Raw genomic sequence first — 18,220 nt, forward strand, 5'->3', positions numbered from 1 at the left:
ATGATGAAACCGAGGCTCAGGAAAGCTGGGTGAGCCCAAAGCCCAAGCTCCCTCACTCGCCTGGGCACTCTGGAAAGGGCACAGGGCTGGCAGTCCAGAGCTGTGGCTGTTCTGCTGGGTGACCTCAGGCAGGGAGTTGAATGATGTTGGGATACAGTGATTCATCACACAAATGCCTCGTGGGGGGTCTTCCTGGAGCTTGCATCTTAGTAGGGAGAAATAAACCATTAATCATTGAGAAATGCAAGGTCCATCTAGTCAAGGCTATGGTTTTTCCAGTAGTCATGTATGGATGTGAGAGTTGGACTATGAAGAAAGCTGAGCGCCGAAGAATTGATGCTTTTGAACTGTGGTGTTGGAGAAGACTCTTAAGAGTCCCTTGGACTGCAAGGAGATCCAACCAGTCCATTCTAAAGGAGATCAGTCCTGGGTGTTCTTTGGAAGGAATGATGCTAAAGCTGAAACTTCAGTACTTTGGCCACCTCATGGGAAGAGTTGACTCATTGGAAAAGACCCTGATGCTGGGAGGGATTGGGGACAGGAGGAGAAGGGGACGACAGAGGATGAGATGGCTGGATGGCATCACTGAGTCGATGGATGTGAGTCTGAGTGAACTCCGGGAGTTTGTGATGGACAGGGAGGCCTGGCATGCTGTGATTCATGGGGTCGCAAAGAGCCGGACACGACTGAGCGGCTGAACTGAACTGAACAGGATTTCAGGTCATGATATCATGGCCCTGACCATCCCAGTTCCTTATGGGCATCATCACTACTACCATCCAGTCCCCCATCACATCATGCTGCTTCCCACCTCCGTGTCTCTGCACACACTGCTTTTGCTATCTGAACTAATAATAATGATGGTAGTAGCAAGCATTTATGTAGCTCTTTAGTATGCTGTAGGAACTGTTCTGGGCGAACAAAAAATACACATTTTTGTTGTTGTTCAGTCACTTAAGTCCTAAGATAGATGCTATTTTGACTCCATTGTACAGATGGAGAAAATGAGGCACAAAGTGATTAAGTGAATTCAATTGTTCTAGAGATTTGAGCTACCTCAAGGAACAGCACAGATAAAGATGCCTACCCTCATTCTTGTGGGAGAAGCCAGAAAATGAACAAAATAAGTAAATTATGTATAATGTGCTTTATGGGGAAAATCCTACAGAGAATAATAAGTAGAATGAGGAAGGTTGAAAACACCAGAATGGGAATTATGAGTCAAGAGAGAGATTTTCTAAATAATGTAAACTGAAACTCCATTATCCAGCACCTAACTACATTACATTCCTTACCCTTAGGATCATTCCTCAATTATTTAAGTTTTAAATCTTTCTTCTCCTCAGAAAGTAATTTGAACAGCTGGGCCAATTTAAAAGGTTCAGTAACAGTGAATTACCTTGTGATCAGCACTTAATATGCCCCAAACACCTTGTTCTTATTACCTAAGAGCTTCCATTAAACATTTTTTTTCTAGTTTTATTTTACTTTTTGATTTTGATTTTTTTTGTCCATGACACATGGCCAGGAATCAAACCCAGGCCTTGGCAGTGAAAGCACCAAGTCCTAACTGCCAGGGAATTCCCTCTAGTTTTATTGAGAAATAGCTGACATATGTCATTCTAGAAATTAAAGTTACATGGCACGATGTATTGATTCACATATACTATGAAGTAATTACCACAATAGGTTTAGTTAACACCCATTATCCCATATAGCTACAATAAAAAGAAAAGAAGAGAAATTAATAGGTCATATGACAGTTCCATTTTTAATTTTCTGAGGAGGCTCCGTACTGTTTTCTATCTTGAGAAATTTACAATTTACAATCTCACAAACTGTGCACAAGGGTTCCCTTTTCTCCACATCCACACCAAGAGCTTCAATTTTTTAAGTTCAGCCCTGCTGAATAAAGAAATCTTACTGTAACCCCTGTACCTACTGAGCTCTCTTAACAATTATGTTAATAATTTTCAATTCAATTAATGTTTCACATCATTATTAAACTGCATTAATAAACAAAACTAAAGGTTATATCTCTTGGATATAATTCCAAAAGAAAGAGTCAAACTTAGATAAGAGCAAAATTAGGCAGTTCCTTAGAAGAAATGGAGTAGCCCTCATCATCAACAAAAGAGTCCGGAATACAGTACTTGGGCACAGTCTCAAAAATGACAGAATAATTTTCAATCATTTCCAAGGCAAACGATTCAATATCACAGTCGTCCAAGTTTTTGCCCCAACCACTGATGCTGAAGAAGCTGAAGTTGGCCAGTTTTATGAAGACCTATGGCACCTTCTGCCATAAGGATGGTGTTATCTGCATGTCTGAGGTTATTGATATTTCTCCGGGCAATCTTGATTACAGCTTGTGCTTCTTCCAGCCCAGCGTTTCTCATGAGGTACTCTGCATATAAGTTAAATAAGCAGGGTGACAATATACAGCCTGGACGTACTCCTTTTCCTATTTGGAACCAGTATGTTGTTCCATATCCAGTTCTAACTGTTGCTTCCTGACCTGCATACAGATTTCTCAAAAGACAGGTCAGGTGGTCTGGTATTCCCATCCCTTTCAGAATTTTCCACAGTTTATTGTGATCCACACAGTCAAAGGCTTTGTCATAGTCAATAAAGCAGAAGTAGATGTTTTTCTGGAACTCTCTTGCTTTTTCGATGATCCAGCGGATGTTGTCAATTTGATCTCTGGTTCCTCTGCCTTTTCTAAAACCAGCTTGAACATCTGGAATTTCACGGTTCACGTATTGCTGAAGCCTGGCTTGGAGAATTTTGAGCATTACTTTACTAGCATGTGAGTTGAGTGCAATTGTGCGGTAGCAGAAAGTGAAGAGGAACTAAAAAGCCTCTTGATGAAAGTGAAAGAGGACAGTGAAAAAGTTGGCTTAAAACTCAACATTCAGAAAACTAAGATCATGGCATCCGGTCCCATCACTCCATGGGAAATAGATGGGGAAACAGTGGAAACAGTGTCAGACTTTATTTTTCTGGGCTCCAAAATCACTGCAGATGGTGACTGCAGCCATGAAATTAAAAGACGCTTACTCCTTGGAAGGAAAGTTATGACCAACCTAGATAGCATATTCAAAAGCAGAGACATTCCTTTGCCAACAAAGGTCTGTCTAGTCAAGGCTATGGTTTTTCCTGTGGTCATGTATGGATGTGAGAGTTGGACTGTGAAGAAGGCTGAGCACCGAAGAATTGATGCTTTTGAACTGTGGTGTTGGAGAAGACTCTTGAGAGTTCCTTGGACTGCAAGGAGATCCAACCAGTCCATTCTAAAGGAGATCAGTCCTGGGTGTTCTTTGGAAGGAATGATGCTAAAGCTGAAACTTCAGTACTTTGGCCACCTCATGTGAAGAGTTGACTCATTGGAAAAGACCCTGATGCTGGGAGGGATTAGGGGCAGGAGGAGAAGGGGACGACAGAGGATGAGATGGCTGGATGGCATCACTGACTTGATGGCCATGAGTCTGAGTGAACTCCGGGAGTTGGTGATGGACAGGGAGGCCTGGCGTGCTGCGATTCATGGGGTCACAAAGGGTCAGGCACGACTGAACTGAACTGAACTGATGGCACCTTCTAGAACTAACATCAAAAAAAGATGTCCTTTTCATCATAGAGGATCAAAATGCAAAAGTAGGAAGTCAAGAAATATCCATAATAACCAGCTAGTTTGGCCATGGGGTACAAAATGAAGCAGGGAAAAGGCTGACAGAATTTTGCCAAGAGAACACACTAGTCATAGCAAACACCCTCTTCCAACATGAGAGATGACTCTACACATGGATATCAATGGATGGTCAATACCAAAATCAGATTGATTATGTTCTTTGCAGACAAAGATGAAGAAGCTCTATACAATCAGCAAAAACAAGACCTGGAGCTGACTGTGGCTTAGATCATCAGCTCCTTATTGCAAAATTCAGGCTTAAATTGAAGAAAGTAGGGGAAACTTCTAGGCCATTCAGTTCAGTTCAGTTCAGTTCAGTCACTCAGTCGTGTCTGACTCTTTTCAACCCCATGAATTGCAGCACGCCAGGCCTCCCTGTCCATCACCTACTCCCAGAGTTCACCCAAACTCACGTCCATCAAGTCGGTGATGCCATCCAGCCATCTCATCCTCTGTCGTCCCCTTCTCCTCCTGCCCCCAATCCCTCCCAGCATCAGGGTCTTTTCCAATGAGTCAACTCTTCACATGAGGTGGCCAAAGTATTAGAGTTTCAGCTTTAGCATCAGTCCTTCCAAAGAGCACCCAGGACTGATCTCCTTCAGAATGGACTGGTTGGATCTCCTTGCAGTCCAAGGAACTCTCAAGAGTCTTCTCCAACACCACAGTTCAAAAGCATCAATTCTTCGGCACTCAGCTTTCTTCACAGTCCAACTTTCACATCCATACAGACCACTGTAAAAACCATAGCTTTGACTAGGCCATTCAGGTATGACCTAAATCAAACCCCTTATGATTATACAGTGGAAGTAACAAACAGGATTAGATCTGGTAGACAAAGTGTCTGAAGAACTATGGATGGAGGTTTGTAACATTGTATAGAAGGCAGCGACCAAAACTATCCCAAAAGGAAAAGAACTGCAAGAAGGCCAAATGGTTGTCTGAGGAGGCCTTACAAATAGCTGAGGAAATAAGAGAAGCAAAAAGCAAGGAAAAAAGGAAAAGATATACCCAACTGAATAGAGAGCTCCAGAGAATAGCAAGGAGAGATAAGAAGGCCTTCTTAAATGAATAGTGCAAAGAAATAGAGGAAAACAGTGGTGTTGGAAAGACTAGAGATTTCTTCAGATAACCACAGTGGTGTGTTCACTCACCTAGAGCCAGACATCCTGGAGTATAACGTTAAGTGTGCCTTAAGAAGCACTACTATAAACAAAGATAGGGGAGGTGACAGAGTTCCAGCTGAGCTATTTCAAACCCTAAAAAATGATGCTGTGAAAGTGCTGTGCTCAATATGCCAAAAATTTGGAAAACTTAGCAGTGGCCACAGGACTGGAAAAGTTCAGTCCCAAAGAAGGGCAATACCAAAGAGTGTTCAAACTACCACACAATTGCACTTATTTCACACACTAGCAAGGTTATGCTCAAAATCTTTCAAGCGAGGCTTCAGCAGTACATGAATCAAGAACTTCCATATGTTCAAACTGGGTTTAGAAAAGGCTGAGGAACCAGAGATCAAACTGCCAATATTCATTAAATTAAGGAGAAAGCTAGAGAATTCCAGAAAAATATCTAGTTCTGCCTTATTGACAATGTTAAAGCCTTTGACTGTGTGGATCATAAGAAACTGTGGAAAAGTCTTAAAGAAATGGGAATACCAGACCACCTTACCTGTCTTCTGAGAAACCTGTATGCAAGTCAAGAAGCAATAGTTAGAACTGGTCATGGAACAACTGAGTGGCTCAAAATTAAAAAAGGAGTACATCAAGGCTGTATATTGTCACCCTGCTTACTTAACTTATATGCAGAGTACATCATGGAAAATGCCAGGCTGGATGAATCACAAGCTGGAATCAAGATTGCTGGGAGAAATATTAACGACCTCAGATACACAGATGATATGACTCTAATGGCAGGAAGTGAAGAAGAACAAGGGAGTCTTATGATGAGGGTGAAAGAGGAGAGTGAAAAAGTTGACTTGAAACTCAACATTCAGAAAAACTAAGATCCTGGCATCTGGTCCCGTCACTTCATGGCAAATGGAAGAAGAAAAAGTGGAAGCAGTGACAGATTTTATTTTCTTGGGCTCCAAAATCACTGAGGATGGTGACTGCCATCATGAAATTAAAAATGCTTGCTCCTTGGAAGAAAAGCCATAACAAACCTAGACAGTGTGTTAAAAAGTAGAGACATCACTTTGGCGACAAAGGCCCATATAGTCGAAACTATGGTTTTTCCAGTAAGTCACCTATGGATGTGAGAGTTGGAGCGTAAAGTAGGCTGAATGCCAAAGAACTGATGCTTTCAAATTGTGGTGCTGGAGAAGACTCTTGAGAGTCCCTTGGACAACAAGGAGATCAAACCAGTCAATCCTAAAGGAAATCAACCTTGAATATTCATTGGAAGGACTATTGCTAATGCTGAAGCTCCAATATTTTGGCCATGTGTTGCAAAGAACCAACTCATTGGAAAAGACCCTGAGGCTGGGAAAGATTGAAGACAAAAGAAGAAAGTGATGGTAGAGGATACAATGGTTAGGTAGCATCACTGACTCAATGGTCATGAAACTGAGAAAACTTTAGGAGATAGTGGAGGACAGAGGAGCCTGGCATGCTCCAGTCCATGAAGTTGCAGAGTCAGACATGACTTAGCGACTGAAGAACAGGCAATTCCAAGGAAAAAGTTTGCATAGCCTGACTTGACATAGCCAGAGGGAGGCAGCAGAGAGTGTGGAATGGCCTGGTGAGGGCTGGGCCAGGCCTCCACAGTCACAGGAAACAACAGGACTGATGGGGAAGCAGCATCAGCCAACCTGGCTTTAAGTGAATATTGTCGGGATTAATGTCTCAACACTTGATTCCCTCTCCTGGAATTCTGGAATGCCCTTCATAGCAAATAAAATACAGTATGGAAACAGCTGTACTATACTTAGAAAAGTAGACTTGGAATCCTGGCTTTGAATTGAGACTCTTCCATTCTTTTCAAAAGTCAATAAATATTTATTGACCATGCTGAGTACCTGGAATCAGATAATAATTACAGTTTAATATTCATGAGACATGAGTGTTGTGCCTAACACGTTTTCATTCCATGCTCTATGAAGGGTGCATGCACTCTTATTATCCTCCTTTACAGATGAGAGACCTAAGCCTTTGGAGAGGTTTAATAACTCCCCCAGGTCATACAATGAATGAACCAGTTTCTACTCCAACATTCCAACTCTACAGGCCAGGTTTCACTCTGCCATGGTCTGTTCTCTCCCATTGGATCAAATAATATGGCTCCCAATCTTGAAGAGAGTGGTTTAGTGAAAAAAAGAGCTGTGGAGAGGTACGTGACAGTGTCATGTCTTACATGAAGTAGTCAAGGTAAGAAGATGGTGTGAAAAGGAATATCTCCTGCCACATCTATAAACAAGGATGTCACAGGCATCGGTTTGAGATGCTGCCCTCCAAATGAATTTCTGAGCCCCAAGGGCCCCCAGAAGGGAGAACAGTGCCTGCAATCCAGCAGCTGTCAGCTCCCACCACTCCCTACAGGGACTAAGGATGCAACAAAATTAAAAAAAAAAAAAAAAAAAAAAAAGGATACAGGCCCCAGATAGCTGAGATGCATATGAAAGGAATGAGTTCAGTGAGCCCTGACTCTTTCATCTTCCCATACATAGATGAGCCCTAAATTCCTTGAGGTAGCTGATTTTCCTTAATTAACAATAATCTTCGATGTTCAGACTATCTGCCTCCTTTGTTGCAAACTTCTGTATAATCTGACTCCCTTCCCCACCCTCCTCCCCGCCTCCCCTTTCACCCCACCACACCGTCACCCCCACCCCCATCCCCCAGAGCAGTTTCTCAAGGGCTACCTGAGATGCTGCCTCCTGGGCTTGAAGTCCTAAAAATCCCCACCAAATAAATAAACACAATTCTCAACTTTCAGGTTATGAGCTTTTTTTTTAGTTGGCAAGGCTGTCCTAGAATCATTGAAGTGTCAGAGAGATTCTCGGAAATGGATGTTTGGGAAAGCTTCACTTAAGAAGGTGATGGTCTTGATAGATTTTCGAGAGGCTTTTTGAGGAGGGCATTCTCCTCCACAGCTCCCAAGCTCTAATTGTTAAAAACAAATAAAAGGAAAAAGACATTCCAAGCAGAGAAAAACAGCAGGTGGGTAAGAGCCACCTGAGCGGGGGGGAAGTCATAAGAGGGACTTGTGTCGGGTCAGAGAGCCTTGTATGTCATCCTGAGAGCTGGACTCACTCAGGGTCAAAGGAGAGCCACTGAAGGGCTTGAATGCAGGCACGGAGTGCTCTGATCACTGCTTTATGGCTAAAGACTGGCACAGTGGGGACAGGTGAAGCACAGGCGTCCATGATCAGACCCAAGGGCTCAGGGATGGCGCCCCAGAAAGACCCTTGGGCCAGCTTTTGAAAGTTGCTTCCCTGGGCTGATAAAGGAGGCCGTAGGTAGCTGTGATGAGAGTAGGCAACCCAGCAGGGAGGTGGGCCAGGAGGCAGAAGGCAGGAGGCTTGAATAGTAGGGTGAGTGTGGGAGCCGTGTACGATTTGTTTTCAAGGGGCAGGTGAGAGAGCAGAGGCCGGAGAAGCATGGGCGGCCCACTCAAGAAGGGCTTTGGGTGCTAAGCCAAAGCCTGAAGTGCTGGGGGGACGAACTGAGTTGGTGAGTTTAAAGATGCTGGAGACTTCTTGCTGGCTGCAAGATTTTCAAGAAATCTCTTAACACCCTGAGAACCAATACCACAGGGGTCCTGTGTTTGGTCTGAGCCTGACACCTGGAAGACCAAGAGCCGTAGATCTCCAAGATCAGCCAAGAGTCTTCTTTATCTCTAATGAGTACCTACCACCTTGAGGCTACACCATGGACTTCAAGACCATCCTGTATGTGAAGAAGGGCTAGGAGAGGGCAACAAGCCTCGAGGATGGACTTACTGGATGAGGAGCCTGCCAGTACCCACCTCAGTCCCTGGAAGTCCATCTTCCCCTGTTCATTGCTCTACCATTTGCCGACCACACCCACCATTTCCTACTGGCAGCCATACATGCATGCTCAGTCATTTTAGTCGTGTCTGACTTTGCAACCCCATGCATGGTAGCCCACAAATCTCCACTGTCCATGGGATTTCCCGGGCAAGAATACTAGAGTGGGTTTCCATTTCCTCCTCCATGGGATCTTCCCAATCCAGGATCTCAACCAGAGTCTCCCGCATTGGTAGGCAGATTCTTTACCACTGAGCCACCTGGGAAGCCTATACTGCATCAGAAAATACACATTTGTGCCCTTGTCTGAACTTACCCAGAATCCCCATCCACCATTAACTGAGGCCACCTACAGTTACAGCTATTTTGGGTTTTCTGCCAGGCATGCAGGATGCACTACATACAATAAATGCATGCTTAAAAAAAAAAAACAACAAAGACAAAAAGGTGGAAGGAAAGTAATGGGGACAAGGTTCCTGACTCTCTGGGTACCATCTTTTTTCTTCCCTCATGCATCATATCCCTTGACCATCTCTCACAGACTGGACTTCCCACCTCATCCCCCTTGGTTTATTCAGGTCTCATCTCTGCCCCTCTCTCAAACTGGCTTCCCTGGGCATGTTCCCCCAGACCCCACCCCTGGGAGCTTCAGTTTCCCTGTCTGTATCAGAGGGTGATCACACCTACCTCACAGAGCTGTCATTGAACTAAACGAGATCAGGGCCTGCCCTGGTGTTTGTTCCCATCTTCCTTTCTGACCTTTAACCTCAGAATCCCTCCTGGCATCACACACACAACTGCCCCTTAGATCTGGGCTTCAAATATGATTCCATGGGCTTTTCTTTTACTTAATGTACCTGAAGTCTGGTCACTTTACTCAGACTAACAACACTGCTGCTGCTAAGTCACTTCAGTCGTGTCCAACTCTGTGTGATCCCATAGACAGCAGCCCACCAGGATCCCCCACCCCTGGGATTCTCCAGGCAAGAACACTGGAGTGGGTTGCCATTTCCTTCTCCAATGCATGAAAGTGAAAAGTGAAAGTGAAGTCACTTCAGTCATGTCTGCCTCTGTGTGACCCCATAGACAGCAGCCCACCAGGCTCCCCCGTCTCTGGGATTTTCCAGGCAAGAGTACTGGAGTGGGGTGCCATTGCTTTCTCTGAAGACTAACAATGAGGGGAAAATAAAAGTCAATATAAAGCCTAGATTTGTATATAAACAGATAATTCAACTTAGAGAAGAATTTGGGAAGAACAAGGAGGTGACTGGCAGAGGAAGAGCAGATTTGATCCTTGCAAGCCTAACGCCAAGTTCTTTCTAACCCAGTGCAAACTGCTCATTCTCTTCCCCAGGAATGGAGTAGTCCCAAGCATCACATTGCTTCCCAAAGTTCATCTCAGAGATGTCTATGAAATTATAAGGAATGCTGATTCCTTGAATTCATAGTGAAGTGAAAGTCGTTCAGTCATGTCAACTCTTTGTGACCCCATGGACTATACAGTCCATGGAATTCTCCAGACCAGGGTAGTGGAGTGGGTAGCTCTTCCCTTCTCCAGGGGATTTTCCCAACCCAGGGATCGAACCCAGGTCTCCCGCATTGTAGCTGGATTCTTAACCAACTGAGCTATGAAGGAAGCCCAAAAGTACACTAATGCAAATTGGAAATGGGCAAAGGTGAAAATGGCACAGAAGTGCCCCCCCCCCGCCCCAACCCCTGCAACTGATAATGTGCAGCTACTTGGCCAGAGGGAGCCACCCCTTGCTGTTCCAAGAACCGGGAACGGCTCATGCTGGGTCAGGTGGACAGAGGAGATGGGCTCTGCAATGACAGCTGAGCCGGGTCCAACTGTTACCAGCCAGGGTTCTTGGCCTTCCCCCATCAATAGAAATTGACTGGCAGCCAGACAATTCAGGCACGGCTCAACTGAGGCCGCTGCTGCAGCAGTGGGGAGCAAGAGCAGCAGCAGGTCCCCTCGCTTGCTCGCTCCCGGAGGAGCGGGAGCTGGTTCCTTTGGGAGGGGAGGGTGGAGTGTTGTTCAGGCTTAGGCAGGAGGGGTAGCCTAGGTGTTCTGTCCACCCCTTAGGTGGTGGTGTGTGCAGGGTGCCTGTGCAGTACCCTATTTTTGCTCTAGGCTGCTCAAAAGTGGCAGTTGTGTTTTTTGGTCTCTTTGTATCTTTTGGGTACGGAATTTGCACCAGCTGTGCATGCACACGGCTGAGTCCCACAGTTCCTTTGTATTTTGTTGCTGGAGGAGACGTGTATCCAGCTGCAAGCGTTGCAGCCTTGCTGCCAAGCATCCCAGGTCCCCGGCTAGGCTCACCGTCAACAGGACACAATAGCTTGACATGAGCTGGGCCGTCGCCAGCTGAAGGAAGTTACCATCCTGGAGGCCACCGTTAGAACCAGTCACCAGGCAAACTCAGGCCTTGGACGTGCACCTCTGCCCACACACCAGCAAGCTTCCCCGTGTGTCCTGTGACATTTCCGGAGACCAGCTCTTCCACAAGGCACCCCCTGCCCTGAGCACTTCCCTTCCCTCATCCCCTGACCATATGGTCCTTGCAGACAGGATCAATCTCGTGTTTGGGTTTTATTTTTATTTCACAATAAAATAACATGCTGCAATAGGAAAACGGGGGTTGAATAAGTACATCATTCACATTTAGGAAACCAGCTCCCGTGGTCAACAACAAATAAATATTTAAATGGCGAGGAGTTCCTGGCGGGCGCCAAGAGGTTCCCAGCACTTCAAGAGGTAGCATCTGCTGGACAGAGGGAGACAGCCAGGCTACCAGCTCCTGTGGATTCTCCAGGAGAGGCAGACGCGCAAATGACAATAAATAATAATAGCAACAACACGACAACAGCAATAAAAAATAATGTGCCATGACCATTGTCACAAAACCAACAATATGTTAGGCTTAAATACTTTTCTCCTGGAGGAGCTCCTAGCGCAGAGAGAACAGTGTGGATTCCCTGGGGGCAAGAGGGGCTGCCTGGTTAATTCACCTCCCCAGCCCAGCCGGGGCAGAAGTCCCACCAGGGAATGGGTGTTTGGTGATGCCCTGGGGTGACAAGCAGGTTCTGATTCCCCCCCTAGACCTGCTCTTGCCAGCAGCCTCTCTCCGCCCCAGTTTCATTCCCAGCTTCTACAGGCTGTCCAAGTTCATCGAGGTCCCTGCCTCATTTCCATGGACACCCCAGTGAGTACACCCCCGCAATCCACAGGAAAGAAACACAAGGTTCCCTTTCCATCCTGGGGAATCTCTTTTTCCCTGTTCTTCTCCTCACAAAAATAAAATATTAGCTTGATTTAAACAGGACTTTCTGTAACTGCCATGAAGTTTGTCTCCCAGGAGCTCTTTCTCCCTCGTTCCACCCTGCCCAGCATAAGGGCTGGACTAAAGCTGCTCACCAAGAGGCCCCACGTCTTGCTCCAGGCAGCTCAGAGCTAAGAGGGGGCACATCCCAGCAAGAGGCTCTCAGCAGGTCCTGCTCACAGGTGGACCCAGCGGCACACACGGAGTCAGAGGCCCCCACAAGAGCCCACCAAGAGCACCAAGGTTCATTTTGCATGGGCAAGATGGCCTGTTTTCAGGCCTCTCTACTGATTTGGAGAGGGGCTTGAAAGCCAGTTTTTGAGGTAAATATCTCATTCGGGGCAAGCATCACATTGGTTCTCTGGCCTTGACAAGACTGCCAGGCTGGACACAGAAGTGTTGAGAAGTGCAAGCTAGGGGACCCCCCCCACCACCACCTACCACCACCAGTAGCCCAGAGGCAGGTGAGAGGACAGGATGGGAAGACTCCACATTCATGGCTCCCTTCATGCCCAGGACAGTCTGGAAGTTAGGAAAACAGGTCAACCGTTCGACAAGCAAAACTGGCTAACCTGGTTGTCTTTCTCTCCCTCATTTTCAAGTTCCCCTTTATCCATGCATTTTCCAAAGCCCCCTGGGAATATCCCTTGTCCTGTTGAGAATCGCCAGAGCCAATGATGACTCTTGTACCATCATTCTTCCCCCCCTTGAAAGCCCCACACAACCCTTATCTTCAGCCCTGGTCCACAGGTCCTAGAAGTGGGATGACCCTCTCACGCATGGAATTCAGTCCCAAGGATCTGGAGGTGAGGGTGTCACCGGGTCAGCTTTTTCCTTCACTGTCCTCTCTTGCTTTGTAGAACCTGCCTCCCCCATGGGGACAGCACCTCGGGGGTGGGTGACTCAATCTCTCTGCCCGGCTGGCTCCTTCCAGGCCCTGAGGCTCAGGTGTGCGAGGGCTCAGCTGGGCTGCTGCTGGACGGGGAGGCAGAGGCGGCTGTGGCTTGCGTGGCCAGGTCCCGGTAAGCGGGGGACTTCAGGAAGCGCGGGTAGGAGTCCTTCTCCATCAGGGCTCGCACCTTCCGCTGCGCCGCGTCGAAGCACACGGCCGTGGCGGCCTGCAGGTTCGTCCTGGTCAGCTCCCTGGTCTCGTGGTCTATATTCACCTGTGGGAAGGAGGACAAGCACATGGGTGAATGGGGGAATCAGAGCCAGGTGAGGGGGCTGGGAGGACTGGCAGGGGGCAGTGGAAGGAGCACTGGATTCTGAACCAGGAACTGGGGCTCTGCTGAGTTGACCATCAATGGGCTTTTCAGCTCTGGGCCTGTCCTCCCTTCTACCCTCCTCTCTCTCAGAACAACCCAGGAGATGTTACGAATGGGTACAGATCCACCCTCTTTTCACCTGTTTCTCTGTGACAACCCAGGTTCAAGTCATTGCCACCTCTCTCCTAGGCTAGTGCCAGCACCTGCTATTGGGTCTCTCTCTCCTCCCCTGAACCCCAGGGTCTGTTCTCCACCTAGCAGCAAAGAGAGCCTTATAAAACACAAGTCTGTTGTTCCCCATCACTCCAAGAAAAGGCCGACACAGGTGCTGAGCCCACAAGGCTACCTGGGCCAGCACCCGGCCACCTGCCACCTGTGTGACATCACCTGCCACTCTCTCTCACTTCCTGCTCCACATGGGCCCACTTGCTGGCCTGTGATCACAAAGGCACTCTTTGATCTTTGTATTTTCTGTTTCCTGTGTCACATCCTCCAACCCTGTACCCTGGTACTCCCTCTCATAGCCTGCTTTCTTTTTATCAGAGCACAGATCACCCCCTGGAAATATTTATTTAATTGGTTATTGTCATCTTCTCTCACTGGGGTAGAGGCTTTGTGTTCACTGCCATATCCTTGACGACTATAAATGTGCCTTGCATGTAACTGGTGCCCAACATATCTTTATGGGAGAAATAAAAATGCTCAGAAAATAAATACAAAATAAGATACAAAGGCAAGCCATTACTTCCTTCTCTCCAAGAGGTGGCGTCATATTCCTTATCAAACACGGTGGAGACCAGAGGGAAGGTTGAAAGGGTCACCAACCACAGACCTGAGTGACTGAGTCAGGTTATCCTAAGATGACCTGTCTCCGCAGTTGTTAAGTATTCTGAGTCTCTAAAAAGGGCTTAGTTTACAAAGGTGGGTGTCGACAGAAGCCAAAACCCCTGCCAACCCCTCCAGTCCCATTGTGACTCTGAGGGTAATGGTACCCAGGGGTGACCTGGAGCCTGGCTGTTTTGATCTCCAGCCTCCTGTGTCAGATAAGGCCACTCTGCTTCTAAACTTGGCCCTTCCCTTACTGGCCCCTGATCATCCCCAGTTCTCAGTGGGGAAGGAGCAGGCAGGGTCTGCAGGATCCCTGGAATGTGTCATGGCTCTGACCTCTTTGGGGGCTTCACTGCAGATGAACTCCTCAAAGATCCGGTGAGCCCGGGATCCCAGCTTGGTAGCGGACCGGAGCTTCTTGAACTCCTCACAGGCCAGCCAGAACTCCAGGTTCTCCTCGCTGAACTCTGTCTTCAGGAAGGCGTGGAAGGCGGCCACTCCATCTGGGGTTGCAGGGAGAGAGGAAGAGACAGGTCAGACAGCAGGGACAGCCAGCCGGGAATAAAAGAAGAAAAGACAGCAATTGTAGTTAATGGCTCTATTTTGGGGATGTAATTTTCTCAAACAAGGACCTGCCTTTGTATTCTGGATAGAGGCTGACACACTTGGGGATTATTATTACTATTACTATTATTTTGCCCATGTTCTCAGCATCCTCAGGCTGGCTCTGCGGCACATGGGTACCCATGTGCCACCCGTGTGCCATCCACAGACAGACACAACAGACACAACTCACTTTTACTGCTCAGCAGCAAGTCAAATGACTCTTTCCATCCCAGCACATCTTCTGAGAAGTTTTTGCTAAAAAAAAAGGGGGGGAGGGGGCAAGATTTTAATTTAAAAAACAACAACAAACTAATACACAGCACAAATCCTAGCCACAACTCTGAAGTTGTATAATTCACATGGAGGCTTGCTCAGTAAAATCACTGGAGCTGACTCTTCAAACTCCCCAACTTTTTGCTGAGGTTTAGGGAAATGGTTGTGTCTAGTAACCAGAAACCCAAGCAGGGACCTTCCGGCCCTCAGTAAATATCTAAGACTGTGTTTTTGCTGTCCAAAATTCCTCCGATTCCCCTCTCAATTTGTTTTGTACACTTTCTCAAGGAAATAAGGGTCTCCTGAATAGAGATTATGCCTACCCACAACCCCAGAGCCCAGCACAGCACCTGCCACAGTTGATGGTTAATATAACAGGGCTTCCCGGTAAACGGCATGCAAGTAGCAGCAGAGTCCAGTGGCCTTGGGCCTTGCCCTTGCCCTGGTCACACAAGCAATGGCATCTCCAGATGGGAGAATCTGGTATCTAGACATTCCAACCCTGGGTGTCTTCATTTGTTGGCGGACTTAGAAGGCTGGAGCCATCCACCCAGTCACCCATGAGCCAGCCAGCCACAGGAGACCAGCAAGAAGTTCCATTACAATCTCTAGGAAGAGGTCGCCAAGGTCCACAATGGTATGTCCTAATGTCTCCTAGTATTTTCCTTCTCAGGGCTCCCTTCCTAAATCTGGCTCCTTCCCTCTAGGGGCTCCAGGCTGGTCAGCGGGACTTACCCTTCTTTGCTGTGTTTATTGCCCCACTCGAGCTTGCCAACACTCCCGGTATCAGAGCCCAGTTCTGACTTATGAAGAAAGATCCCCAGCCGTGTCTTGAATTCTTTGGCTCTGGAAGGCAAAGCATGAGCTCGTGAGGATTCTCCCCTTGCTCAGCCAGGGCAGAGAGATCCACAAAGTCCCAGAAGAGCACAGGTTTGTGCCACCCAAATTCCAAGCCTGAGGGTTTCTGGGAACCCATAGCTGTTCCCAGGGCTTACACTTCACCTCTCTCATCAGTATCATGAGCCCAGAAACAATGAAAGCAATATTTGAGCCGTGACTTGACTGTCTTACAGTTTGGGGGTTTGCAGTATAGCACACATGGGCTTTTCCCCCACTTAAGTCACGCTTTTTGTGCCTGTTGACTTAGCAGAAGGTAATTCAGTACTCTCTAGGCTTGTCACAAATATTTTCGGAGCTGTGTGGAAGCTGATTTCTGCCTTCATCTTTACTTTTTCCTTCCCAGCCACCGACTCCAGCAAGGACTGGAGTGGGTGTATAGCTCCCTGGGAAGTGGGGACATCCCTCGCTGAGGGCCTGAAAAACAGTTTCCTGTATGTCCAGGATCAGAGGAGGCCATGCCCTTAGATCTGTAGCTCAGAATGAAAAGCAAGTGCTTAAGAAACTGGGGAAGACTCAGTTTTGCCTGGTGATGCCACCATAGTCTTCCTGCAGTAGAACTGCCACTTGGCAGAGGAAAGATGGGCAATGGCAGTCAACAGTGGTCCCCCTGCTTCCCTTGGCTTTGCCTTCTCGGTTCCCGTCACCCATCCTTCCCTGAGACTCTAAGAGAGGCATCTGAGAACGTGGAACCAATTTGACCTCTACCTCTGAAGTCATTTTCATCCTGTTCTCCAGACCACACAGGTCTGCAAGCTTTTCGCTTCACTCCCTAAGGTTGGTGGGACTTGTTCTTCTTTCCCCAGGCATCTGGAGAAGCTGCTCTTACCTCTCCAGGCAGGAGGTGGGGAAGGCGGCCAGGGTCCGACACATGGCTACGGATGCAGGGCAGCACGTCTTGGGGACGATGGTAGCGGGCTCCAGCGGGTACCGCAGAACGCGAACACAGAGGAGAGGCGGCCAGCGCCTGTCTGGGTTTACTACACTGGATTCGCGGAGCCAGCAGCTTTTATTCCCTTGTAGGGGCGGAGAGGCTGCGCGCTGCCGACCAATCGGAGAGCGGTACTGAGAGCGGGCGAAAGCGGAGGCGGGGCCTGAAGCTCGACGGGGCGGGGCGCCCGACCCAGGATGCGCCCTCGCCGGGTGCAACCTTCGCCCCGCGGGGGTGCTCACGGGGCTGCCCCCTCCTCCGAGCGGCCGCCGGCGTGGGGAGGGAGAAGCGGCAGAGAAGTGACACCGAGATGAGACGCGCGCACCCAGTTTAGTAGGGAAAAAAAAAACAAAAACAAAAAACCGCCGGCCGCTAGTAAAAGCAGGAAATCAACTCAGAGATGCCAGGAGAATTTGCGTGGGGGTGGTGGATGCCGGGGAGTTGGGGGGGGGGGGTGGGGTTGGTACATCTGGTGTCGATCACAGCTCAAGCCTGAGCCTGTTCGGCCCTAACGAACCGAGCACACGGTGCAAGCCCGACCGCACAGCATCCTGGTTATACTGATAACTTCCATTTACTGTATTCTTACCCAGTTGGCCTCGGGTCAACCAAGTAAGCCCTTTGTCATCATCACCTCATTTTATAGATGGAGAAACTTGAGTCAGAACGTTAAAAAGACCCAAGATCAGAATTAGAAAGAACAGACAAAAAGTGTGTGTGTTTGTGGGGAGGTGGGTGCTGGCTTTATTGAGCATCTACTATGTACTTGTTACTAAGACTCAGGTTGAATGATTTGCTCAAAGTCACATAGTGAGTGTTCTCCCAGAATTCAAATATGAACTTACCATACTTTTTCTGCTAGTCCTCTTCAAATCCCAACACTTTGGTAACCAATGAATGATCCTGCCTTTAAGCCGTTGTTAGCTAGTTCAGAATCTTCATCTCTGAGATGCCGGTAATAAATGCCCTGCCTCTCTCCCCAGTTTCCCCCTTTCCTGATACTTCCCTTTGGGATTGCTATTAAGAGGCTGCACGTGAGGACTTCCCTGGTGGCTCAGTGGTAAAGAATCTACCTGCAATGCAATGCAAAAGAGGCTGCACCTGAGTGTAAGATCTAGATTGTTCAGTTTCAAATCTGGGCTCCTCCATTTACTGATGGGAGACCTTAGGCGAGCTTCTTAACCATTCCATGCCTCTGTTTCCTTGCCTCTAGAATAAATCATGCACTTATAGCATAAAGTTGTTGTGAGGACTAAATACATTTAATTCTTAGTTTGAATTCCCTAGGAAACAGGAAACTCGGTTCCTCTGAGGCAGAGACTCGCTGGGGAGAGTTCTGGGAACTAAGAGGGTGGGAGGGAAACAGGGCCGGGCAGAGGGAGGAAGCAAATGCCGAAGTGGGTCCCAGGGGATGCTCTGGAG

At 47.7% G+C, this 18,220-nt stretch overlaps 1 protein-coding gene across 2 annotated transcripts; it reads right to left on the bottom strand.

The window, feature by feature from the left end:
- Positions 1–11,255: 11,255 nt before the first annotated feature.
- RGS16 (regulator of G protein signaling 16) lies at positions 11,256–17,803 on the bottom strand. 2 transcript variants are annotated; one of them, XM_055582880.1, is made up of 6 exons: positions 17,644–17,803; positions 16,697–16,908; positions 15,706–15,816; positions 14,888–14,952; positions 14,428–14,594; positions 11,256–13,164 (listed from the first exon to the last, which is right to left on the bottom strand). In XM_055582880.1, the coding sequence occupies exons 1-6, from the start codon at positions 17,644–17,646 to the stop codon at positions 12,943–12,945; spliced, it is 780 nt and encodes a 259-aa protein (XP_055438855.1). In that variant the 5' UTR covers positions 17,647–17,803; the 3' UTR covers positions 11,256–12,942. The 2 variants fall into 2 exon arrangements, with proteins under 2 accessions (XP_055438855.1, XP_055438854.1); XM_055582879.1 differs by having other exon boundaries at positions 16,697–16,932; positions 17,644–17,798.
- Positions 17,804–18,220: the final 417 nt, after the last annotated feature.

The sequence above is a fragment of the Bubalus kerabau genome, chromosome 5 (assembly GCF_029407905.1).
Source record: "Bubalus kerabau isolate K-KA32 ecotype Philippines breed swamp buffalo chromosome 5, PCC_UOA_SB_1v2, whole genome shotgun sequence".
NCBI classification, from domain to species: domain Eukaryota; kingdom Metazoa; phylum Chordata; class Mammalia; order Artiodactyla; family Bovidae; genus Bubalus; species Bubalus kerabau.

Coding starts and splice junctions, on each gene's coding strand:
- RGS16 (XM_055582879.1), bottom strand. Junction 14,595..14,887: donor CTTGCTGCTGAGCAGTAAAA/GTGAGTTGTGTC, acceptor CTGCAACCCCAG/ATGGAGTGGCCGCCTTCCAC. Junction 13,165..14,427: donor GCAGTGAAGCCCCCAAAGAG/GTCAGAGCCATG, acceptor TCCTTCCCACAG/GTGAATATAGACCACGAGAC.